Source organism: Panthera onca, chromosome D4, assembly GCF_046562875.1.
Source record: "Panthera onca isolate mPanOnc1 chromosome D4, mPanOnc1 haplotype 2, whole genome shotgun sequence".
NCBI classification, from domain to species: domain Eukaryota; kingdom Metazoa; phylum Chordata; class Mammalia; order Carnivora; family Felidae; genus Panthera; species Panthera onca.
The window spans coordinates 29,146,549-29,173,334 of NC_138351.1; the positions used below are offsets into that span (position 1 = coordinate 29,146,549).

Genomic DNA, 26,786 nt, shown 5'->3' on the forward strand with positions numbered 1-26,786 from the left:
AGCTTATTTTGGTTTTTTTTGTTTATTTGTTTTGCTTGATTTTTGTTTTTTTGCTTTTTGTTTTGATTCCACATTTGACAGAGATTATATAGTATTTACCTTTCTTTGTCTGACTTATCGCACTTAGGATAATGACCCTCAAGGTCCATCCATATTGTCACAAATGGCAAAATTCCATTCTTTTTTATGGCTGAGCAGTATGTCAGTGTATATATATGCCACATCTTCTTTGTGCATTCATTCATTGATTGACACTTAGGTTGTTTCTATATCTTGACTCTTTTATATATAATAATAGTATTTTAAATAATACTGCAATGGATATGTAGTACATATATCATTTCCAGTTAGTATTTTCATTTTCTATGAATGAATACCCAGAAGTGGGAATTATTATAGTAGTTCTACATTTAATTTGGGGGAACCTCCATACTGTTTTCCACATGAGCTGCACCAGTTTACATTCCCACAAAGTGTATACAAAGGAGTCTCTCTACAAAGTTTCTCTACATCCTCACTATGCTTTTTATTTCTTGTCTTTTTGATAATAGTAACACTAACAGGTGTGAGGTAACATCTCAATGTGATTTTTATTTGCATTTCCTGGTGATTAACAATGATGAGCATCTTTTCATGTACTTTTTGGCCATCCATGTGTCTTCTTTGGAAAAATATCTATTCACATTCTCTGTATATGTGTGAGTTTATTTCTGGACTTTCTATTCTATTCCATACATGTATGTGTTTGTTTTCATTTAATTAAGAAGGACATGGGTTTTCTCTGTAGTATTTCTTACAATTGCATGTGACTACAATTATCTCAAAAGAAAACATTTAATAAAAAGAAAAAGCTTATCTGTATCTTGAGAAGCTAAATGGGGGCTGCCATGTTGAACAAAGGCTATTTCTTAGCCACCAGCATCCATTTCCTCTTGTCTTGGTAGGAACAGCGTGCTCTCGTTTGTGGTTTCTTCTTCCCCATCACATGCAGTCTTGTGGGAGAGGGGGCTATATTAAGATGCCTTTCCCTCCCTTAGACACGGGATGAAATATTGACAGACATTGTCTTCCAGGTTTTTCAATCTGGAAGCAGAGTGGATGCAAGGATGGAGGAAACAATGTGAATTCTTTTATTACAGCAACTGAGCCCTGACCACATTGCTGACTAGTTCCTGCTGCTTAGATGCCAGATTTGCCCTGGATTCCAGGTGTTTTGGTCCTGACATCTATTTCTTAGCATTGCTATGAACTCTGTCAATATCCCAATATCTTCTCCAAAATTCTATTTAAAAAAAAAAAAGAATATAATTGGTTTGGATTACCTGTCTTTTGCTCTTCAAAGATATCTTAAAATACCTGAGCTGTCAACTACCCTAGTTTCACATCATGTCATTTTTCTTACTCTTTGCATATGGACTAACTTAGAGTTTGCCAACTCCAAATTTTCATCATTGGGACGTGCAACAAGGATTCAAAGACTCTTTCAGGCAGAAGTCACTGTGAAAGGAAATAGAGTGATATATTTAAGCCATGTAACAATGCCTAACATATCACAAGCTGTTGACAACTACCACAAAGGTGATGATGACGATGATGGTGATGATGTTGGTTTCCTGGACTGTAGAATGTCTGAAGCAAAAGTTGCAAGTAACTTGTTCTTATTGTTGATAAAGTGAAACCAAGTAGACTGATGATCTTAATAAGTAGCTGATATACTTGTAATAATCTGGCCATCTGAATGCAGATAATAATACTAACCATGTTATAAGCATTTTTTTTCTATTAAATAATTTAAAACATTTTCTGCACTTGCTTGAACATTAGTTTATTCATGATATTCTTTCTTAATATATAGTGTGGAAGGAAAATTCTCCTGCCTTGGGTGAATTATCACAGATTAAAGTTGGAAAAAGAAACAGAAAAATATATAAACATAAATGTGAATATTTCAGCTCCATTTATTCATTTTTAATGTGACCAAAATGAGAGCAACTTTATGCATGGATGTACTTTGCAAATAAAAAAAAAAAGTCAAAATCTAAAGGAACTAAAAGTCATAATTTGGTTCTGCTGCCCATATTTTTAGTGCAACATGCAACCTTTCTTATTAATCAAGCACCTGCTTACCCAATCATTGAGATTCTGGGTTCAATGGTGTAATAGACATGAACATGACTTTGAGGAGCTCAGCCTAGCCAGGATTACCAAAAACTTATAAACACTGTAACAGGCACCCTGAAAGCTTTGAAGTCCAGAAGCTCTGGAGACACAAAGAAAAAATCCATTTACTGGCTTTTCATAGGGGACTGGAGGGAAGAGCAGGATTCCACCAGACATTTAAGAGGTGGAATGGAAAGGAAGAACATTCCAGGGGGAAGACACAGCTTGGCAAATACACTGAGGCACAGGAGAGCTCCTCAGAGTAACATCAGGTCATCAGAGTAGCACGCTGATGGACTGTTTATGGCATTGAGGCAGGGATGAGATATGAGCCTGGAAATGCCATTTAGGGCCAGCAATTAAAGAATGGCAGAAAACAAAGATTATGATGAGGGTGATGGTACTCCTTCAGAATGGGATAAAAAGACAATGAGCCCAGGGATAACACTGTGAAGGACTAAGTAGTCCAACAGTCATGGACAATTAATCAGAAACCACTTGCTATGACTTTATACCATGTGAATTAAATATTTCCTGCTTGTATTGCATAAAGGTTGGGGGCACTTGGCCTGTTACAGTGACATCAACAGTGCACACTGTGACCTTCTCTTCTACTTCCTGTTAAATTTCCCTGAAGCGATGTATTTCTTCTATTAAAGGATCATTCTGGTGCTACCTGGAAGATGCAAAATATTTGGAAACTATAATGAATGTGATATAAAATAAAAAATTGTGAATTTTTAAAGGACTCATAGTCTCCATAATTTGGAGTACTGAACCAGAAAACTACCCTGAATAAATGTTGACTGAAGTAATATTTTTTTAAAGAAAGATTTCCCCCAGAGCATAAACATATTGTAAATCCTTGAACACAAACACTTGTGCAGTTTTTATTTTGTATGAAATGACAGGAGCATATACTTCAGTAGAAATGAGGTCCTCACATAGAGAAACAGGCTTTACAAACAGAAAAGTCAAATACAGAAGTAAAACCAGCTTTTCTCCTGAAGCAAAGTCAGTTCCCACATCTCCCCCTCTTCTGCTCCTTCCCAACAGGTGCACACGTCTTTGCTTCCCTAGGAGATGTTCTAACGGTCTACTTTAGAAACACAGACTAAGAATCTGGAGGAAACTTTTATTGTTTTACAAATAAATGCGAAATCAGTAACTAATTGTTCTCTTGCTGCTTTAAAAGATTAAAAATGCTCCCTGGGGCGCCTGGGTGGCTCAGTCGGTTAAGCGTCTGACTTCGGCTCAGGTCACGATCTCGCGGTCGGCGAGTTCGAGCCCCACGTCCGGCTCTGGGCTGATGGCTCAGAGCCTGGAGCCTGCTTCGGATTCTGTGTTTCCCTCTCTCTCTGCCCCTCCCCCGTTCATGCTGTGTCTCTCTCTGTCTCAAAAATAAATAAACGTTAAAAAAATTAAAAAAAAATAAATAAAAATGCCCCAAATGTCCATCAGCTAATGAATGGATAAAGAAGATGTGGTATGTATATATATATATATATATACATATATATATATATGTATGTATATATATATATACATATATATATATATATATATGTATGTATACACACACACACACACACACACACACACACACACAATGGAATACTACTCGGCAATGAAAAGAAATGAAATCTTGCCATTTGCAACAACGTGGATACAACTGGAGGGTATTATGCTAAGTGAAATAAGTCAGTCAGAGAAAGACAGATATCATAGATTTTCACTCATATGCGGAAGTTGAGAAACTTAACAGAAGACCATGGGGGAAGGGAAAGGAAAAAAACAGTTACAGAGAGCAAGGCAAACCATAAGAGACTTTTAAATACAGAGAACAAACTGACAGTGGTACGGGGTGGGGAGCGGGAGGGCAGGGAAAATGGATGATAGGCACTGAGGAGGGCACTTGTTGGGATGAGCACTGGGTGTTTTATGTGATGAATCACAGGAATCTACTCCTGAAACCAAGAGCACCCTGTATACACCTTATGTTAGCTAACTTGACAATGGAAATTGTCAAATGAGTCAGGAAATGAGTCAGGAAAAAAAAAATAAAGATTCAACATGTTATTTAAGTCCTGTGTCAGAGTATTTTCAGAATAATTCACAGAAGAAGAGAATAAGGGCCTCATGGATGGACAGGCTTCCCAGGATCTCATCCTGAGTTCAGACCACTCTGTCCACTGAGAGCTGCCCTGTGGCTTCAGGTGAACCCAGGCTGCAGGCACTGGTGACCCAGAGAAGCTGGAGGTCAGGCTTTCCTTTCACAGCTGCTTTTCCGAGGGAGTCTTACTGTCGCTGCTTATTTCCACCACATTAACAAGCACAGATAGTAGTCTTACTTGGGGCACAGCTCTAGGTCAATAGAAAGATTTGGCTACTTTCTACAGATTTTTTTTTTCAGGGAAAAGTCAGGAATTTGCTCAGTATCCTGACAAAACATCCATGTTTTACAATTTAACTTTGTGGGTTTTTTTTTTCTTTTTGCTTTGATCTCAAATTTTATCCTAACAAAGTTTCTATTGAGGTAGAATTTTACATAAAATGAAATTAATAGATCTTAAGTATATAGCTGAGTAAGTCTTGACAAATACACGCACCCATGGAACTATCCCCCAGATCAGGGTATAGAATTTCCCAACATTCTGGGGCACCTGGGTTACTTAGTTGGCTAAATCCAACTCTTGGTTTCAGCTCAGGTCATGATCTCACAGTTTATGCATCAAGCCCCACATCTGACAAGTGCAAAGTCTGCTGTGGATTCTCTCTCTCCCTCTCTCTGCCCCTCCCTTGTTCTCTCTTTCTCTCTCTCTCAAAATAAATAATAAAAGAAACTTAAAGAAAAAGAATTTCCCACATTTTAATGAGTTCTCTTTTGCCCCTTTCCAGTCAATAATTCCCCTGAAAGTAACTACTGTTATGAGATCTATCACCACAGATTAGTTTTGCCTTTTGAACTTCATATAATACATGTAGATATGTACTTTTGAACATGTGCCTTCTTTTGCTTGACATACTGTTTTTAAGAATCATATACTGTTCAGGGCGCCTGGGTGACTCGGTTGGTTAAGCATCCGACTTTGGGTCAGGTCATGATCTCACAGTCGGTGAGTTCGAGCCCCGCATCCGACTCTGTGCTAACAGCTCGGAGCCTGGAGCCTGCTTCAGATTCTGTGTCTCCCTGTCTCTGACCCTCCCCCATTCATGCTCTGTCTCTCTCTGTCTCAAAAATAAACATTTAAAAATTTTTTTAAAAAAAGAATGATATACTGTTCTTTTTTAAATGTTGAGTAAGAATGTACTACAGTGTGTTTATTCATTCTCCTCTGGTTTCCAGTTAGAACTTATTGTGAGTAAAGCTGATGTGAATATTCTCACTTGGGTAGATCCTAACACTACAATTGCTGAGTTAATGGTCACGTGTATAGTTACTGTTATAAGCAAGTGGTGAGCCACCGTCCAGAGTGGTTTACCATCTACATTCCCACTAGTAATGTATGAGAGTTTCAACAGTTCCACACCCTCACCCACATTTGCTATTGCACCCTTGTCAATATTACCCATCCTGAGGAGTATGAAATATCATCTCGTTGTAATCTGAACAGCTTGTAGAAAAACTTGAGCCACCTTAGCACACTCAGATGACTGCCTAAATTCTAATAGGAAAGAAAAAAAGCTATCTGTAATTTAAAATGTGATATCATCTCTAGCATAATGGGTCAAATGAGAGACAATAGATTGTATTTTAGGTTCCGTGGGTATAGTTAGGATATGTATGCCTCATTTATCAGTTTGGGAGTATAATTCAAGAATGTTAACCAGATGTAGCTTGGCTTTTTAATGTATAGGTTTACTTAACCACTATAATTTATGATTCATTTCACTAAACTGGTGACCTGGTTCACGGGAAGAAAAGAAGTCAATAGGGATTGCCTATGTATCAAATTCTCAAATAAATACTTTCTGAATGAAGCATGACCTTTGGAAGGATTTTCTGTGACCTCACAAGGAAGTAGTATTAAATTAGCCCTACTCTATGCTCGTGCCTCACATGTATTATCTCATTTAATCTTCACAAGAATCCTCTAAGGAAAATCAAATTATTGCCCTATGTCTTCACTGAGGAAACTGAGGTTAATAAATACCTTTTTGCTTGAATTAAATGTCTTTCTGAAACTTTTAAAATTAAATCTGAAGAAAAACATGTTGGATACTGAGAAACATACTAATCCATAAGACAGACAGTAGGCAGGGAAAGGGTGTTTCTACATTCTGCCTGTCCTCCTTTTATTAAGCCATATTATTCTGGAAATAACTCTTTTCTGTCAGTTTTGAGAAAGGCTTGAGAGGGAAGAAGAATCTCTACCTGGGGGAGGCAGGACAGGAGCATTAAAAAATGCCATGCCTTCTCCATACACCCCTCCCTTCTGCCCCTTTCCCTGAAAGGACTTGAGCCTTGCCCAGCGCATACCCTGCTTGGGGAACTGCCTGCCCTCTCCAGACTCTTCCATAACCCAGGGGCATCCCATCCTGACACACTTATAACACCTCCCCATGTGGGCTCTGCACCCTCCACCTGCTGCACCTTCGATCGGAATAAACAGGAACCACTAGACTAGATTATCCTGTTCTCATCCCTCCAGGAGATTTTAACCAAAAATCCTAGGACTAAAGGACAGGCAGGGTCCTTAAAAGCCAGTTGGGGTTCCCTGTAAGTTATTTTCATGAACCATCCGCCAATGCATAAATTCATGGTAATTATTTGATGTGGGTCCCCAGGGAGGCGCCGGACCCCCTCCACAGGGCTGTCCCTGGTTCCCCAGCTCACCTCCCCCTGGGGCCACTAAAGCAGGCACAAATTCCCCTGGGATAATTAGGGACCCAGGCATCACATGCCCAGAGCTCCAGGGCACAGAGGCCCCGCCCACAGGATGGATCAGCCAATTGCAGGGCACGCAGGTGGTGGGGGCAGGGCTGGTAGGGCCAATCTTAGACCTTAAATGGGCAGCCTCCCAACCATTGCCAGGCCTCCTGGACATCCCCTGACCTGAAGGTGTGACTGAGCTGCACAACTGCACCTACCACAGGTGAGATCCCCAGAACTGGCATGAAGGGTGGGCCACCTCTGAAAACACTGGGGACAGCTGCCTTGGGGGTTTGGGGCTCCCAGGAGGCACTTTTCCAGGACCTGACCCCTCCAGACATGGCAGCTTGCCCCCCCTCCCCACCCCCCCCCCCCCCCACCACACCAGGACTCAGGGCTCCTCACTCCCTGCACTGCCATTTCCATGCTTTGGAACCAGTAGGCAGGTCACAGAGCAGGGAGTGGGAGCACTGCACGTCCCACATCCTCAGCCTTCCTCCACAGCCCTTGTAAACACTCAGGAGGATAAATTCAATCTTTTTGCTCTACTTCAGTGGCTCTAACATCTCAGAAGGAAGAATGGCTTTTTAGGTGGTTTGATCTAATCAGACACTCATTTTTTTTCCTTTCCTAGGTTTTCAAACATGCATCCTGCCTTCTTCCTGGCTACCCTTTGCCTGGGAATAGCGTCAGCTGCTCCACAAGTCAATCAGAGCTTAGATGAACAATGGTCCCAGTGGAAGGCAACACACGGGAAACTATATAGCATGGTTGGTAACATTTAAACTTTCCAAGGGACTCTTGCAGAGAACATTCCATGCTGGTGGGAGTTCATAGCAGGGAGTAGCTTCTTGAGGTTATTCTTACCTAGGCAGTAAGCAGGGCACTGGGACTGTGCACAACATGGGCATATGTCCTGCTGTGTGGTTGCTGGAGAACAGTTCCCAGAAGTCTCAGGCCATCCTTGGTTGTGTGGGATATCCTCCTCTCTGTGAGCACATCCACTAGGTGTAGGTCATTAGGTTGTTTTATTTTATTTTTTTCACATTTATTTATTTTTGAGAGAAAGAGAAAGACAGAAATTGAGCTGAGGAGGAACAGAGATAGAGGAAGACACAGAAACCTAAACAGGCTCCAGGCTCTGAGCTGTCAGCACAGAGCCTGACACTGGGCTCGAACCCCAGACCACGAGATCATGTCCTGAGCCCAAGTTGGATGCTTAACTGACTGAGCCACTCAGGCATCCCAGGTCATTCCCAGGATTTAAATAGGAATATAGATGATAAGTTAAATATTTATCTCCAGGATGAAGAAGGACAGAAGAGAGCAGTGTGGGAGAAGAATATGCAAATGATTGAACAGCACAATCAAGAACACAGCCAAGGGAAACACAGCTTCACAATGGCAATGAATGGTTTTGGTGACATGGTGAGTGTGACACGGATTGCTGAACGTTTCATGCTTCCTCTAAGTACTTTTTCAAAACATCTCATGCTTGCCAACATTCTGTTTCCTTTTCCTTGAAGACCAGTGAAGAATTCAAGCAGGTGTTGAATGACCTTAAAATCCAGAAACACAAAAAGGGGAAAGTGTTCCAAGCACCTCTCTTTGCTGAGATCCCTTCATCTGTAGACTGGAGAGAGAAAGGCTATGTAACTCCTGTGAAGAATCAGGTGGGACAATATTCAGCAGATCCCTCTCAAGAGTAAAGCCAAAAGGAATCAGTGTTGTTGCTTTGGAAATTGAGGCACAATATGCAGTTTGTTATGTTTTAGAAGAGTTTTAAGATTTATGGGCTGTTGTCAAAGCCTTTCAATTTATTTTGTAGGCTCAGAGTGTTTGCATTTTGTTTTCAGGGTGACTGTCATTCTTGTTGGGCTTTTAGTGCAACTGGTGCCCTTGAAGGACAGATGTTCCGGAAAACTGGCAAACTTGTTTCACTGAGTGAGCAGAACCTGGTGGACTGCTCTTGGACTCATGGCAATAAGGGCTGCCATGGTGGCCTAATGGATAAAGCCTTCCAGTATGTTAAGGACAATGGGGGACTGGACTCAGAGGAATCCTATCCATATCATGCACGGGTAAGTGGAGTTCCTTATCTTTTATCAAAGTTGAGCATTTCAGTAGAAACAGATCCTGTACTTAGAATTCTTGTATGTGATTGTAGACTCTATACCTGCAAAGGGTCAGAACTGCCATTAAAATGTATTAGCCTAGCACAGCTCTCTGATCACCTCATTACCATATAGCTGTTCCTACAACTATATTACATGGTGTCACGAACACCATCTTATATACAGTACAGGTCTCCAGAGTGAAAACTTTATGAACGAGTAAACCCAAAGAGTGTCTCATTGGATAGACACTGCTAATTTTTCAACTTCAAAACAATCAAACCCATTTTATGTCTTGAGATGCCTTATAACAAACTTGACTCGGAAATCATTCAGTTGCAAACAGTTTTGCACTCCTGTTCCCCTGGACGTGGATGGTAGTGATCAAGCCTCTCCCCCTTTACCTTTGAAAGAATGAATCCTGCAAATACAAGCCTGAGAATTCTGTTGCCAACGTGACTGCCTTCTGGAGTGTCGTAAACAAGGAGGATGGCCTAATGACCACAGTGGCAACTGTGGGGCCTGTCTCTGCTGCTGTAGATGCAAGCCTGAATTCCTTCCAGTTCTATAAAAAAGGTCAGCATGTGTCTACGTACAAAAGTAGGCAGGACAAATGGGGAACCACCATCATATAAGGCAAGATAGACCCTTTGCTGTGTACAGATCAGGAGGGTATGGACTTCACGTAGTTGTTCCTTCAGCACATGTGATTTTGTGCCTGTTGTTCAGCATGTTGACATGACTTCACCCAAATTCCCCTGCTTTCAAGCACTTCATAAATATATTCAAATGGCTACATAATTTGATTGGTATAGTTTAACTTACTTTAGTTCTTCCCACCTGTTAGACCTGGAAGATTTCCAAAGAGTTTTACTAGTGAAATGGACGCTGGAAAGAACCCCTTGGCTCAAGTGATTGTGTGTTTTTCTGCTGCTTCCCAATGCTGACATGGTAGAATAGAATGACAAAGTTTCAACGAGTGTTCTTCTATGCCTCTTGACTGTTCTTTACATAAGAGATTGTGATGATGTGTGTGTGAAGATGTGCATGAGAGCCTAAATCCCCAGCCTTGCTAAACAAAAAGAACTGATTTCTAAATCTTATTGGATTTATATCCCACCTGAATTCTGAGATGCCTCCTTTACTGCGGTGACTCGGTTATTGTTAGATGTTATCATGTTGCTTTGATGTCCCACCTTGGAATTGAAATTTACTTTTCCAGGCATTTATTATGATCCAAAGTGCAGCAATAAACGCCTGAATCACGGTGTTCTGGTGGTTGGCTATGGCTTTGAAGGAGAAGAATCAGATAACAAAAAATACTGGATTGTCAAGAACAGGTATAAAAAGCCAAAAATATTTGTCTTTGGAATTGAAAAGGAAATCCTTTTTGCAATCAGTGTTTGGATATAGATCATCAAACCCTTGAGCCCACTTCTGAGACCCCAGAAGTGTTTGCCCCGCTTAGCGGGAATAGAGACATATTCATTTGATGACATTAAGCTACTGTTTCAAACTTGCAAGGGTCCTGCTATAGTTTGAGTAGTACTGCATCTGAAACACATCTGACCCAAGACTTTCCTTTTCCTGTCTCTCATTTTGCAGTTTTGTGAAAGGTTTGGGGATAGATTTCTCTGCTGGGTTGGAACTCAACCATGAGCAAGGATGGCCTCTCTTGATTCGTCCTGAATCTGTCTTGGCCTCAGGCACTGCTGAGTATCAGGTGTTATTGTCCATAAAGAGAAATGTGTTTCTTCCTCTGTAATAAATGAAAAAAAACATTTTTTTCAGCTGGGGTGCAAATTGGGGCAAACACGGCTACATACTCATGGCCAAGGACCGGGACAACCACTGTGGAATCGCCACCATGGCCAGCTTTCCTATCGTGTGAGATGATGGTGTAAAGAAGACCTTGACTGGCAACAAATTATCCAGAAAATGGGTTTTATTTTCAAGCCTACCACACCCTGCTGTGTGGGGTGAAACACTTGAATCATTTAAAAACCAAGTTGTGATTTGATTGTGTGACATTTTACACTGTGAATATTACCACTTCACTCATTATTGCTGTAAATACTTTTGTATGAGTGACTAGTCTGGTAACTTTTGAATTTTCAAGTTTCTTTTAAAAATGTATGAAATTTTACTTTTTAAAAGTAAAACAACTACAGGGTGCCTGGGTGGCTCCGATGGAGAGTGTCCAACTCTTGATTTCAACTGAGGTCATGATCTCATGGTTCCAGGGATTGAGCCCCTCGTTGGGCTCTGTGAGCTGACAGTTTAGGATTTTAATTTCTTTAGAGAAACCCACAAACATGGCCTAGCTACCATTAATGTTTTCCTCCACCATAAAATGTTGGAACAAAAAAGAAGGACTTGAATAGTGTGTGATCTCTAACTAAGCTTTAGTGATAATGATTGAAATATCAATGGAGACTTCTTCACTCTTCTGAGTCCTTTGCTCCTAAAAGAACCAAGTGTTGTAAGTACACACACACTTGTCCAAATTCCACTTTCTAATTTCTGAATCATTTGCTTCCCTTGCAATTTTTTTTGATAGAAATTATAAAGGTCTATGGAATGTAGGAAACACTGGTAATTACTTTATGATACATGCAAGACTTAGGGAGGAGTCAAAATTTTTTTCTGCTTTATTTATTTCATGTCTATAAGCTTCTCTTAGAAATAGGATTTTTAAGTTTTTAAAATTTATTTTGAAAAACAAAAAGGACAAGCAGTGGAAAACTCAGAGAAAGAGGGAGAGAGACAATCCTAAGCAGGCCCCACACTGTCAGTGCACAGCCTGACATGAGACTCAATCTCATGAACTTGAAACCATGACCCGAGCCAAAATCAAGAGTCTATTTCTCAACAGACTGGGCCACCCAAGTGCTCCTCAAAATAGTTTTATGGAAGATGATTTGTGATTTTCCAATTTTTAAATAAATATGAATGGCTTGTAAATTACAGAAGCTTCTAATATCTGCTGAATTGTTCACACATCAGTCAGATCTACCCACTTTCTGTCCCATCGGCACCTGCACATGTTCTCAGAGTCTTGGGCTGAACTCCCAGGATGGTGTGGACAGCAGTCTGAGCGAGCCTGTCATGGTGAAGCAAGATGACTTTTACAAAGAGTCCTTTCTAGGGGATGTTCAGAGACTGACTATGGCAGACTGCATGTTCCAAATGGACCCAGCCTTGTCTTCCATCCCACACGCCCCTCTGCTCAGTGGCTTTTCCTCTCCCCATCATGAGGTGGGGTCTCAGCCCTTGCCTGGATCCCTGGGCATCCCTGGTGACAGGCTCAAATACAGTACAGCAGCAGAGTCTCCCTGGGGACCAAAGCCAGGTCATAAGAGCCTGGAGCTCCTTGTGGGCATCCTGGCACACTTGTTATTAGGATGTTCCACAAAGGTCTTTGTTTTCTTAGACTCTTTCAGGAGTAAACTTTGGATCATGGGGACCTCTTCATCCATACCCTCTCCAGAAACATCCTTACATCCATGGTAGAGACTTATTCTAATCCTGGAAAGTTGTCGCTGAGTCCTTTCATAAAGAGGCTTCGTGGATTGAGTCATGATTAAAATAAATATATTAATGGTGATCCCACTGGCCATTAGCAGACAGCAGATCTTTCAAATTAGAAAATGTTCTATATTTAGAACACTTCTTAGAGAGTTCTCCTTCCTAGCAGCTGCCTTCTTGGTATTTAGGGGAGGATCAAAATGAAAAGAAAACACATGGGAATGCAAGCTGGTGCAGCCACTCTGGAAAACAGTATGGAGGTTCCTCAAAAAACTAAAAATAGAACTATGCTATGACCCAGCAATTGCGCTAGTAAGCATTTATCCACGGGATACACGTGTGCTGTTTCAAAGGGACACATGCACCCCCATGTTTATAGCAGTGCTATTGACAATAGCCAAAGTATGGAAAGAGCCCAAATGTCCATCCATGGATGAATGGATAAAGAGGTGGTATATATATATACAATGGAGTATTACTTGGTAATCAAAAAGAATGAAAATTTGCCATTTGCAACTATGTGGATGGAACTGGAGGGTATTATGCTAAGTGAAATTAGTCAGTCAGAGAAAGACAAAAATCATATGACTTCACTCATATGAGGACTTTAAGAGACAAAAAGATGAACATAAGGGAAGGGAAACAAAAATAATATAAAAACAGGGAGGGGGACAAAACAGAAGAGACTCATAAATATGTAGACAAACTGAGGGTTACTGGAGGGGTTGTGGTAGGGGAGATGGGCTAAATGGGTAAGGGGCACTAAGGAATCTACTCCTGAAATCATTGTTGCACTATATGCTATTTGGATGTAAATTTTAAAAAAGAAAAAAGAAAATTAAAGAAAAAGAAAAGAAAACACAAACCAGTATAAGGCTAGCCTTAGGGAGTCTCTTAATAAAAGAACAAAAATCAGAATAAGAATCAAAAACCAAATCTGACATCAATCCCCCTTCTTATATCTCCTTCATCCCCACGCCTCTGTCCCTGACCCTCCAGGAGATCTTTTGGATCTCTGGGCTCCTGGTCTAGAAACTTTCCCTTCAAAACCGAGCCCCAGCTCTTCAGCCAGTTCCCTTAAATACAAAAACTCCAACTCTCCCTGAAAAAACCTGAACATCAGCTCCTTATTTTTACAATTGTTTCATTACAAGATTTATAGAGAGTACTTCAGCCTGGCCTCCTGGCCTGGGAAATACAGTTTGTTCCTGTAAGTGCTGAGTGTTGAGAAGTACATCTAGCAGGAGTGGCCAGGAAGGGCGGTAAATCTCATGCTGCAGTCTATACAATTGCTCAGAGTCTTGAGGGCTTCGTGATCAAGCTCTGCCAGTTCCAGGCATTCCTGAGCAATGTCCTCGAGGAGGGTTTCCTGGACCCCTGTCACAAAGAATTCATGTCCCCTGGACAGTGACAGACCTTCTCAATTATGAAGTCCCTTTACCTCTACTCTCAGAAGATTCTACCGAAATTACAGAGAAATTTTAAAAATTAATACCTTTTTACAACCCAACTCACAGACACCTTCACTGGCTGCTAAAGGGAGTCCTTCCAGCCCATGAGTATATGGCTGTTACCAGGCAGGCCAAACAGCCCCCCTCACAGGGGACACAGAGGGCCACAGCGTCTCTCTGGCCCTCCTGGGAATGACCAGGAGAAGGCTCAATTGTTCAAGGGTTAATAGGAGCAACGGAAGAGGCCTGTTCCCCCAAAGTGAATTGGTCTACGGATGAAATATACACTCAGGAAGAAGTGCATTTGTTAAGCATTTTATACAAACTTTAAAAAGCACACTGTATTCAATCCAGTAGCCCCAGAACATAAAATTCTTGTAATTTCTGCTTCTGTGAGAAATTTCCCCCCTGATATTAAAAAACAGGGGCACCTGGATGGCCCAATCGGTTAAGCATCTAACTTTGGCTAATGTCATGATCTCACCTTTTGTGCATTCGGATCCCCCATTGGGCTCTATGCTGACAGCTCTGAGCTTGGAGCCTGCATCAGATTCTGTACTTGTCTCCCTCTTCCCTGCTCGCACTCTCTCTCTCTCAAAAATAAACGAATAAACATTTAAAATATGGTTAAAAAAAAAAACACCTGACAAGTCCACGATAGTGTGGTTGGTGGGAGGCGGCAAACACCAAACAAAATAATGGAGACAGCTACCTGCATCTTTGAAAATAGCTCTCAAGAAAGCCAACAGGAATAAAAGAAAGGAACAGAAAACAAGTCTTGCCTTACAACTTGAATCTTTGGAAAGGTGAAAGCATGATGGAGAATGACTCCAGCCCACTCTGACGTGTCCCCGTTTGCCTCCAGACAACTGCAGATATTGCAAATAATACAGGACATTGGGGGAGAAATTGTCCTGCACTTAAGAAAAAGAAAAGTCTAAGAAACAATTTCCCCTAATCCCCATAACCCTGAAAAAATTCATTTTTCTCCAGAGGGACAATTCTCCCTTTAAATGATGGGTCAGCCAGTACTCAGTCAACACCAGGACCTTCCAGAAAATTTTAAACAGAGGCTCAGGAACTAGATTTCTTGAGTCGCATTGGTGTGACTGTCTCTCCCATCTGCTCAGAGGACTGATCTCTACCTGTCACCTGACTCTGTTCAGGCTCTCAGAGTCTTGGGGCGACCCATCTTACTGCCCATGTCCCAGCCCAGCCCAGATTCTTCAGGCCCTGTTCACACTCCCAGGCCCTGCTGCTTCCCAGGTGTTAACTGGCAAACCTTCTTGGTAAAGATTTGTTACCTACATTTAATGCCAATGTAAATTGCAATAAGAAAAGTCACTTTTGTTTCCTCACCTTCAGGTCAAGCTCCAAGTGTCCTGCTGTCTTTACTGCAAGTTCATCCTGAGATAAATTCCTCTGAAGAGGATGGATGTTTAAAAGATGCCCGAGTCAGTCTTTGGGCTACACACACAGTTGAAGTTGAGTTGTTAGGAAGTGGGAGCCTGGGTGCATTTCTTGGGAGAGGGACCCACCCTCGCCCTCGTGGCCCAGCACCCTCCCTCTAGAGACTCGGAGCAAGTGATACCCTTGTAACTGAGTCTCTCTTGAACCACAGCATCCTTGTCTTTACCACCCGACCCTGTATCTCCCCAATCTTGCCCATAAAGAAAGAAGGCAAATGTGACTCAGAGGGAAACCAAATCCATCAGTTTGCACAGGATTTAGAAGCCATAATCTCTTTCATAATTTCTCGGCATCCTGTGCCCTGCAATCCAGCTGATAATTTTCATCATTCCTGCTGATGCAACCTGGTTTACAGAAATGACCTGTGAACAGCTTCCTTTTCAATTCCTCTGCACCCTGACTCCTGGTTTCTTGTGCCTTCACAGTTAAAAGGAGACCATTCACCTGGCCTTGCATACCCCAAGGATATTTGGTGTATGCAATATTTTCCCAAGTCCTTAAAGTCCAGCTAGACACTGTAACTTCTACCCAAGACTCCCTGCTGGTACCCTTTACTCTATAAACAAAGCAAGCTGGGAGCTTTTATGGACTCCCTCATTCTCTTAGGGGCATTAGCTGAACAAGGCAGACAGCTTATACAGCTCTACATCTAGACTCCAAGAGATGTAAACAACGGTTTTCTATTTAGGATGACGTGACCTGTTTAGGACATGCCTCAGGGCATTCAAAATTTCACTCCAAATATTCTTGAATCAATTATGTCCATCCCTCTCCCCAAAATGAATACACAGTTACATAAATCTTAAGGGGCAGCTGGCTACTGCCTCCAAAGGGTCCCTAGTTTGCAATGTTTGATAAACCTTTGTATGCTCTTCTCTCAGATATCAATGGACTTTAGAGGCATTAACCTCCTTTGAAGCCTTAAAACTGGCTCTGTCCACACCCCACCTCTTAGCTTACCTAACTTTGACAAGCCCTTTCATTTATACTGAATGAAAGGCATGGTGTTGCTGCATGCTTTCTGGGACAGCCTTTTGCCAATCAGATACAACCAGGAGCACATTTCTCATGCCCATCAGATGCTGTGGCATCAGGTATGTCCCCATGCTTTCCTGCGGTGGCCACAGCTGCCGCCTGATGGACAAAGCCAGCACTCTGACATTAAGCTCCCCTATTCACCTGTGTGTCCCCACGTGGTGCCTGCTGTCTTACAAGTTCATAAATCATAGCACCTCTCTACAACATGACAGACCCATTACAAACAAGCGCTTTTAACTAACCCTCCGTCATCTTATTTCCATTGCTAAAAGGCTTATAATTGCTGACATATTACAACTATTCACCCTCCTTCTAAAACCATCATTGTTCACAGTTCAGCACATACTAAGACAGCTGATGTTGCATCTTTAGAAAATGATAGGGTTGGCAGAGCTGTAAGTATGCACCCCAAACAGGCCCCCTTGTTCTTTCTCCACCCAGTTGTGAACCCTGCCTTTATCCCTGACTGACAATATTCATTACCCGGCAAATGCCCCACAGTCTACAAAAGACAGTCAGATACAAAAAGGTGTCAAACAACTATCAGATGGATTATACAGTGGGCCAAATGGACTTCCTAGAGCACCCTTTCTTTTGACCCTGTGGCTTACACTTACCACCCACCAAATTGGACACAAAGATAATGAAGGACCAAAAAGACAGTTGGATTTGCCCAGGCATCCACAACATTCCTGACCACATGCTTTCCCAGTGAATGATTTGTAAACCCCGGGAAATCTCTGGAAGAAATCAGCACGCCCCAGGAAGGCTTCCTAGGCCCACCTGCCCTCTGTGGTTGTATAGACGGATTTGATAGATTTGCCCCAAGCCCTGTGCTATTCTGTTTGGTCACTGTCTGCATGCTCAGCAGATGGGCTGATGCTCTCTGACTAGATGTGCCACTGCTACAGCAGGTAGTAAGGAATTTAACACCTCCATTCGTCATGTTGCCACCAGAAGACCAGGTGGACCTCAAGATCTTTAGAAGAAAACGTGTGCCGTCACCTCGCTGGGAAGGACCTTATGAGGTGCTGCTCACCAGCTACACTGCTATCAGCCAGAAGAAAAACTCTCCTGGTTTCTTGCAAGCCATGGCAAAATTGATTTTATTTAAGATTTTATTTAAGAATGAGTTTTAATGTTTTCATTCTTTTTTGAGAGACAGAGAGAGACAGAGCACAAGTTGGGGAGGGACAGAGAGAGAGGGAGACACAGAATTTGAAGCAGGCTCCGGGTTCTGACATGTCAGCACAGAGCCCAGCTCGGAGCTCCAACTCACGAACCATGAGTTCATGGCCTGAGCTGAAGTCAGACACTTAACTGACTGAGCCACCCAGGCGCCCCTAACTTTGGACATTTTTAAGTCTTTTATCATTTATAGACAGTTAGACTTTTACTCAGATGCTTTTGCAACAAGCTTCTGCAAATGTGTTTCACCTGCATGAGGCTGATGGAAAGAACTCTTTTGTATAGGCTTCTGATAACCTTAAGATCATAAAGCTAAACTGGGTAAGAATTTCCAGAACGAATGGAAGATCTGGATTCAAGCAGAATAAGAATTAATAACATGGCACTGAATGAATGGAGGATGATTCTCATTTTTACAAATTTTTTGAAACATTGCTGATTTTTAAATGTTTTTTACAGTATTAAAAAACTATTTTAAGCTATGACTTACAGCCATTTGATAAAACATGCCTTTGTGAACAGACTGAGACACTTATATTTTTCTCCTTACCTGATCTGTCCAGAATTCAAAAACTTTCAGTGAGTGTTTTCATATTTTCACAACAATATTTTAATTTGCATAAGTTGAGTAAGAATCTGCTTACCTTGTTAACAGGACATATTTGGAAACACTGGTTACATCACCAACACTTTGACAGAAATGTCATATTCAAGCGGGGACTTGCACAGACACAGATATGACCAGACTGCTTGAAGGAACTCAGGCAGACTTTATGGAGCCAATAAAGCCCATTGGAAAAACATCCTGATACTTATATCTGAGTCTTTAAGCAAAGCAGTCAGTTTTTATACATTGTGACAAAGAGACAACAAATTCATGATGAATTAACAGGATGAAGAAAACAGATGTTTGGGACTGTTAATTAGTAAGGAATCCTAAGAAACTTTTTCTCATAAGCTATGATTTACAGCAGTTTCATCATCAGGCCAACTTTAAAAAAAAAAAGCAACTATTACACTTTGCAAACAAATTGGTCTTAATTTGGCTGTCCTTGGTAAAAATGAGGGTGATTATAGAAAGAAACATTATGGGGGCGCCTGGGTGGCTCAGTCGGTTAAGCGGCCGACTTCGGCTCAGGTCATGATCTCATGGTCCGCGAGTTCGAGCCCCGCGTCGGGCTCTGTGCTGACAGCTCAGAGCCTGGAGCCTGTTTCAGATTCTGTGTCTCCCTCTCTCTCTGACCCTCCCCTGCTCATGCTCTGTCTCTCTCTGTCTCAAAAATAAATAAACGTTAAAAAAAAAAAAAAAGAAAGAAACATTATGTTTCAATTACACACCATTGTGGATTTTACAGTCTAATAGAGTTCACTATGAACTGGACGAGATCCTAATTTCTTCTAGTTTCCTCTGAAGCCTGGCCACAATCTCCAAACTAATGTTTTCCACTTTTTTTCTATCCTTTTGACTTGGAATCACTGGATACCCAAAACTCCCCTTTTCCTGAAGCCCTGCAAATTGAATATGAACAACTTGATGTAACCTTCTGAGAAATCACCGCAATAGCTCATATGTAGACAATCTTCATGCCTGTTCCTCTATGAGCCTCTCAGAAAGTCTGTCAGCCTGCCACTGCCTACCTACCTTACCTGCCTAAAGATGCTTTAAGCCCAGCATCTAGAGATTCTTTCAACTGGCTATCCTTGGAACTCAGAAACTGGTTTATAACTGGATCCTTTTATTAATAAACATTATCTTTCTTGTACTGCCATAGAATTTCTTCTTATTTATTACCTGATTGTTTGAAGCAGAGGCCTCCCTCTAGGAAGATACCTGCATTGCCTCTTCCTGAAATGAATTTGACTGAACTGACTCATTGTCAGAACAAAGAGACTGGATTAAGGAGATAAAACTATCAGCTCAACTTTGAATCCGTGAATCTTCCAAGAAAGTTGCAGAGGAAGGAACCACCTAAAAATGTGGACCAAAAATCTGGGCTTCCTTGGCTGAGTGACAGAACCAAGCTTTCTAGCTGCCAGAGCCAAATCAGAAGACTCTGAAATCAGCTATTTTGAAACGTGTGCTGCTCTCAAAGCCTGAAAGGACCACAAGAAAAATGGAGATGTATGAACATTAACACTATCAATTAACACTCCAGACTTTGAAAAGTACAGGTTTCAACCTCACCTTGTCTATAAACCACATTGTTTTTTTTTTCTTTTTGAGAGACTGAGAGAGGGCCCAAGTGAATGAAGGGCAGAGATGGACAGAGAATGAGAGAGGGAGAGAGAGAGACAGGAGGCTAACTTGAAAGGGGCTCGAACTCACCTGATATGTGACTCAGGCTCATCAACCGTGAGGTCATGACCTGAGCTGAAGTCAGATGCTTAAGGACTGAGCCACCCAGGCACCCCTGCTCCTTTATTTCATGTGGTAACAAAGCATATAAAGGGCTCCCACCTAAATGGTCAGAACCATATGGACTTGGATACCTGGCTCTTCTGTCACTGTGCTTGGTGACATCATTTGTTCATAAAATTGTGCCACACAACATGCCTGTTGAGGAATCATAGAAAATCGGATGATACATCAGAATTCCAGGTTCTCTTCAGCATTAAAGATCTTATTCCCAAGTTTCAGAGATGGTGAATTAGAAAAGGCAATCCTAAATCTGTCTATGATAATGGAACAAGGAGGGTTCAATACCACTATGCATGCTTTGAAAACACTCCAGTCAGAAAGTAAAAGCTTAGCCTCTGGGGGTCTCCAAAGTCATCATGTTCTAGATACCGGACTGCCCAGCAGGGGGAGCTCGTGCAATCATCAGTGGAAAATGTTGCTTTTTATCTAACCCAAATGAGGCACATAATATCTAACTTAAATCTACTTTTAAAAAGGAATTAATATTTTCCACCAAATAAATGAAACACATTTATTTGAGCAGATCTATTTCCAGGATTGTGGGACTCATTTCATGAGGTGTGGGGAAATGCGTTCTCTTCTATTTATTCATCCTCTTGCCTTCTTTTTTCCAAATGTTTTGAGCATAAATGACACACGATGTTACCGTAGTTTCAGGTGTACAACATAGTAACTTGCCAACTGTATACATTATGCTGTGCTCACCACAAATGTAGCTACCCCCACCCTACATTGCTATTAAAATACTGTTGACTATATTCCCTATGCTGTGCCCTTGATTCCTGTGACCGATTCATTCCATACTAGAAGCCTGTACCCCACACCCTCGTTCACCCATTCATGCATCCTCATGGTGATCTATGCTTTTCTTATTCTTTGTAGATTTCTTACTGCTCAATCCAAACTGGACTTCTCTCTCCACAGTCACCTGCTCAGCTATTTATTATATAAACTTTCAGGGGAGTTTCAGAGGAAGAAACTCTGAGCCCCAGGGAGGCCACCCCAAAATGTGCCACCATGGCATATTGACTATCTTGAGTTGAAGCTACTTGGGATGCAACCGGTGCAACAACACCCAGGCTGTCACATGCCCCTCCTGAAAGCAGGAAATGAGTGGCCCATATGAAAGGTCCCCTCCATGTGCTACGACGTAAAGAGACATCCTTATCAGCAAGATGGGGCTTCAAAGCTGAGAAAGCTGTAGAAACAAACCTTGTTACTTTTTCACTCATATACAAACTCAGCCCAGATGCCACTTGGAATTCCTACAATTTAAAGCTCCCACACACCTCTTTTTCCTGTCAATTCCTCACAAATTATTGTCTTTGTCTAAAATATATAAGACTGCCAAAAAAAAACACCAAAACCCTGCCCAACTTGATCATTTTTTGGGCGGGGGGTGGGGGGGTCGGTATTCAAACTCATTACTGGGCCTCCCTGCCTGATAATAAAATTTTGAGGCTTTTTTTCCTCCCATTGACCCATTTCATCTCAATTAAATTCTTAAACCACTTGGAAATAAGGAAGGAAATTAGGAGGAATACTGGAGGAAATAAGGACATTTCTTCCTCTCCACAAAACCTTTGCATTTTTTACTATAAAGTAGTTTATGTATTAAAAACAGAATCACACCTCAGCATATGACAGTAAATTTTATTTTAAAAGGTAAAACTTTCATGCAACCTTTTAAAACATGAAATTCAAAAGTTATTAAGAAAGTTAACCACACACCACTGATTAGAGCAGGGATTAAAGAAGTAGTTTCATCACTAGTGTGAACGGGCACAGAATCCAATCACAACTTGGATCTTCGGTGATTCAAGTGTTTTATCCCGCACAATAAGATGTGATCGACTTAAAAATAAAATTTATTTTCTGTATATTCTGTTGCCAATCAAGGCTTTCTTTATCACCATGATCTTACACGATAGGAAAGCTAGCCATGGTGGCGATTCCACAATGGTTGTCCCGGTCTTTTGCCATTTTTATGTAGCCGTCCATGCCCCAGTCAGCACCCCAGCTGAAAGAAGACAGGGTTTTCCAATTGTTACAAATGGTAAAACACGTTTATCTTTATGAATAATAACACTTGATACTGAACAGTGCAGCAGAGACCAGGACAGATTTAGGAAGAATCAGGAGAGGCTGTTCTTGTTCATGGTTGAGTTCTAACCCAGCACAGAATTCTATCCCCAGACCTTTCACAAAACTGCAATGTGAGCAGGAAAAGGAAAATTTTGGGACCCAGATGTGTTATAGAAATTTTTTAAAGTTACAATTTAGAAATACAGTGGTACCAAAACTATATTAGGACTCTAGCAGGTGAGGCAATATCTTAACGTTGTCATTATATGACTATGTCTGTGTTCCCCCCTAGATGGGGTAAACACTGCTGGGATTTCAGAAGTGTGCTCAAGGGTTGGGGGACCTGCGTCCAAACACTGGTTCCAAAAAACATTCCTTTTTCAAATTCAAAAGTACGTATTCCTGGATTTTCATACCTGTTCTTGACAAACCAATATTTTTGGTTATCGGGTTCTTTTCCTTGAAAGCCATAGCCAACCACCAGAACACCGTGATTCAGGTCTTCACTGCTGCACTTTGGATCATAATAAATGCCTGGGGAGTAATATTCAATGCTGGGGTGAGGATTCCCACGTGACATGTCATAGTAACCCAGCCTATCAACCACAGTAGGGGAGGCATTTCAAAATTCAGTTGTGATATTGATATGAATTCAGATGAGATTTAAAAGTCAGATATTTTTGTTTAGTGGGAAGGGGTGGGGATTTAGGCCCTCATCTCACACCAGGAGAAATACTAACTGTCACAATCCCTTTTGAAAATAATAGTCAAGGGTCATTAAAAAAATCACCCACTGAAACCTTATTATTCTACTTGTAGGATGTCAACCTAGGGAAACAGCAGAGAACATAAAATTACTTGAGCCAAGGGCTACTTTCCACTGTTAATTTCAGTAGCAAAATTCTTTAAAAGTTATCAAGGTCTAATATTTAGAAAAAAGTATGGGGCGCCTGGGTGGCTTGGTCAGTTAAGTGTCCGACTTCAGCTCAGGTCATGATCTCACGGTCCGTGAGTTCAAGCCCCGCGTCAGGCTCTGTGCTGACAGCTCAGAGCCTGGAGCCTGTTTCAGATTCTGTGTCTCCCTCTCTCTCTCCCCCTCCCCTGTTCATGCTCTGTCTGTCTCTGTCTCAAAAATAAATAAACGTTAAAAAAAATTTTAATATTTAGAAAAAAGTAAAGTAAGCCATACCAATCAAATTATGTAACCATTTAAATATATTTATGATATACTTATCCTCATGGGGATATGTCAACTCATGGCATATGGAAAGAGCAGGCATAAATATTACATGTACAGAATGAACAACTATGTTAAGTCCACACACCCCTAAATTCTACATTGAGTTCTACATACCAAAGTGTCACTCTTGCTGTTTCTTAGGGTGGTTTTCCAATTTTTCTACCTAAATTTCTACATCGACAAATGCTTACCTTCTTTATAGAAGCGGAAGGTATCCAGGCTTGCATCTATAGCAGCCGAGATGGGCCCCATATTTGCCACTGCCATCATAAGGGCCTCCTCCTGCTGGGGGATGTTCTCGAAGGCGGTGACATTGGCAGCAGAATGCTCAGGCCTGTATTTGCAGGGTCCATCCTTTGAATGGTAAGGGAAAAGAAACTTGATTACAACCATCCACTTCCTGGGGAACATGACTTCAAGGCAGCTTACAGGTAAAAGATTTCCAAGTCAAGTTTGTTGTGAAGCGACCCAGGAGGTGAAAGGGTATTTATTGTTTTGAAATTGAAAAACTAACTGGTGTGAGGGGCCCTGGGTGGCTCAGTCGGTTAAGTATCCAACTCTTGATTTCGGCTCAGGTCATGATCTCACAGTTGTGAGATGAAGCCCCATGCTCTGCACGGAGCATGGAGCCTGCTTGGGATTCTCTCCCTCTCCCTCTCTCTCTCTGTACCCCTCCCCCTTTCATGCTTTGTCTTTCTTGCTCTCAAAATTAATAAATAAATAAACTTAAAAAAAAAGCAAAGCTAATTGGTCTGGATTCAATGAAACACTTGTGGTCTACCTGTCCATAAGAAGTTTTTCACCTTGGAGAAATCTGTACCCTATATAGAAAGGCATGCATATCTCCATGTGATATAGAAATAAAAACAGCTATGTGGTAACCATCTAAGCAGAGAACTATGCCAGCCTAATACCGTTTAATGACAGTCCTGACAGGCTGCAGATAGTCTACAATTGAAAATGCGAATGTTAAATATGGTGTCTGTTTTCTTCAAAAGCATTCAGCTCTAAGGGCAGAGCTGGAATGGTGACAAGTGAGGAGCTCCACTCACTCTTGCAACATATGGATAGGATTCCTCTGTGTCCAGGCCTCCATTGTTCTTAACATACTGGAAGGCATTGCTCATTAGACCACCATTGCAGCCCTCATTGCCTTGAGGCCAAGAGCAGTCCAGGAGGTTCTGCACACTCAAGGAAACACGTTTGCCAGTTTTCCGGAACATCTGTCCTTCAAGGGCACCAGTTGCACTAAAAGCCCAGCCAGAAGCACACCGACCCTGAAAACAAATTATCAAGGTCTCAGTCTACAAAACCAATAGCAAGACTGACAGCAGTCTATGGATCTGAAAACTCTTTTAAAATATAGTTAACATGGTAGATGGTTTCCACAACAGGAAACCATAGCAAGGGGGACACTTTCTTTTTGGCTTTCTTCTTGGAGAGAGACCTGATGATTGGTCATCCTTGATACTCACAGGACTTACAGCAGGTGTCTGTCTCCTGTCCACAGGTACATAGATATCAGCAAAGAAAGGTATTTTAAACATTTTCCCTTTCTCATCCTTCTCGATTTTAAGGCCATTCATCATGTGTCTGAATTCTTCATTGGTCTTCAAGGAAAAGAAAGTAGAATGTTGACAAGCATAAGATTTTTTTGGCAAAGTACTGAGGAGAGAGAGAACAAAACATTCAGCAATCCGTGCCACACTCACCATGTCACCAAAGCCATTCATTGCCATCGTGAAGCTGTGTTTCCCTTGGCTTTGTTCTCGATTGTGCTGTTCAATCATTTTCATATTCTTCTCCCACACTGCTTTCCTCCAGCCCTCATTCTAGAGGCAAACATATGACTTATCATCTTTATTTCTGTTTAAAACCTACTGACCTGCGCCAAGTGGATGTGCTCACAGAGGGGAGAAGAAATCACAGCCAGGGATGGCTTGATGCTTCTGGGAGCTGTTCTCCAGCAACCACACAGCAGGACATATGCCCACACTGTGCGCAGTCATGGTGCCCAGCTTACTGCCTTAGGAAGAGCAGCCTCAAGATGCTACTCTGTGCTACGAACTACCACCAGCACGGACATTCTCTTTGGGTCCCCTGGATAGTTTGGATGTTACCAACCATTCCATATTGCTTCCCATGTGTTGCCTTCCAGTGAATCCATTGTGCATCTAAACTTTGATCAAGCTCTATAGTAGCTGAGTCTATTCCCAAGCAAAGGGCGATCAGGAAGACAAAAGGATACATGTTTCAAAACCTAGGAAGGAAAAAGAAATGAGTATCTGATTAGACCTATCTGTCTAAAAATCCATCCTCCTTTCTTCTAGATGTTAAAATCACTATGATGGAGTAAAATCCTTGAATTTATTCTCCCAAGTACTTACCCAAAGATTGTACCAGCCCCACCGGGTTGCTCACCTGATCATGTAGCTGTGCAGATGCTGTCAGAAGGTGTAGTCCCAGGGATCTCTGATGTTGGGCAGTGGCTTTAAGGCCACCCATCTAAAGCCCTGGGGTTTGGCCTCACTGGCCCTGCCCACACCAGCTGGGCACACTGTGATCTTGTTTGTTTTGCTTTTGTTTTCCAAGCTGATGGCTTCTATTCTGAAGTTTTCTTGATGATTATATCTTGTTTTTAGCAGAACAAAAACTTCTAGACAATCATGTGGACTCATGTCCCCCCTCAAATCATCCTTAATTGGTTTGACTAAAACAATGAGCTCACAGTGGTCCAGCTGACAAAAACAAGTATACGCATATTCAGCAAAGAAAAAGATGTCCACCTCCAGTTAATTGATGTCATTATAAGATGGGGAGGACGTGTGTCATAAAGGCACATTGGAATACAGTTAGTGATCAGATGCTATCAACTGTGGATCTAACACTGTGATAACTACATTTTTTAGACGTTTTTCTCACAACTCAGGTCAGATAAGTGTATTTTCATTTTATAGATAAAGAAGAGAGATAAGAGAAATTTTGGTCACCATTCAAAAGAATAAAGCCAAAGTCAGCTCACTGACAAGTTTTAACTGTAAAAGTATGTTGAAGGTGGTCATTCTGAATGGAGGCAAAAGACAGCACAGGCATCCACAGAGATACTGCCACTTCAGTTCCAGACCACTGCAATAAGGCAATATCACAATGAAGTGAGTCAAATGAACTTTTTGGTTTCCCAGTGCATATAAAAGTCATGTTGACACTACACTATAGTCTA

General features: G+C 41.6%; 2 protein-coding genes and 1 long non-coding RNA gene across 3 annotated transcripts; 1 reads left to right on the plus strand and 2 right to left on the minus strand.

The window, feature by feature from the left end:
- Window positions 1–615: 615 nt before the first annotated feature.
- Window positions 616–20,309, minus strand: LOC145713080 (uncharacterized). Its single transcript, XR_014136014.1, has 3 exons — window positions 20,149–20,309; window positions 1,422–1,497; window positions 616–1,083 (listed from the first exon to the last, which is right to left on the minus strand). It is a non-coding gene; the product is annotated as an uncharacterized LOC145713080 (long non-coding RNA).
- Window positions 1,539–11,177, plus strand: LOC132677043 (procathepsin L-like). The gene is made up of 7 exons (XM_081791053.1): window positions 1,539–1,604; window positions 8,339–8,461; window positions 8,560–8,706; window positions 8,890–9,114; window positions 9,561–9,723; window positions 10,370–10,487; window positions 10,939–11,177. The coding sequence occupies exons 1-7, from the start codon at window positions 1,539–1,541 to the stop codon at window positions 11,036–11,038; spliced, it is 942 nt and encodes a 313-aa protein (XP_081647179.1). The 3' UTR covers window positions 11,039–11,177.
- Window positions 20,310–21,974: 1,665 nt separating the features above from the next.
- Window positions 21,975–25,820, minus strand: LOC132677592 (procathepsin L-like). Its single transcript, XM_078436885.2, has 7 exons — window positions 25,691–25,820; window positions 25,279–25,398; window positions 25,042–25,176; window positions 24,619–24,843; window positions 23,758–23,920; window positions 22,743–22,860; window positions 21,975–22,261 (listed from the first exon to the last, which is right to left on the minus strand). The coding sequence occupies exons 1-7, from the start codon at window positions 25,814–25,816 to the stop codon at window positions 22,162–22,164; spliced, it is 987 nt and encodes a 328-aa protein (XP_078293011.1). The 5' UTR covers window positions 25,817–25,820; the 3' UTR covers window positions 21,975–22,161.
- Window positions 25,821–26,786: the final 966 nt, after the last annotated feature.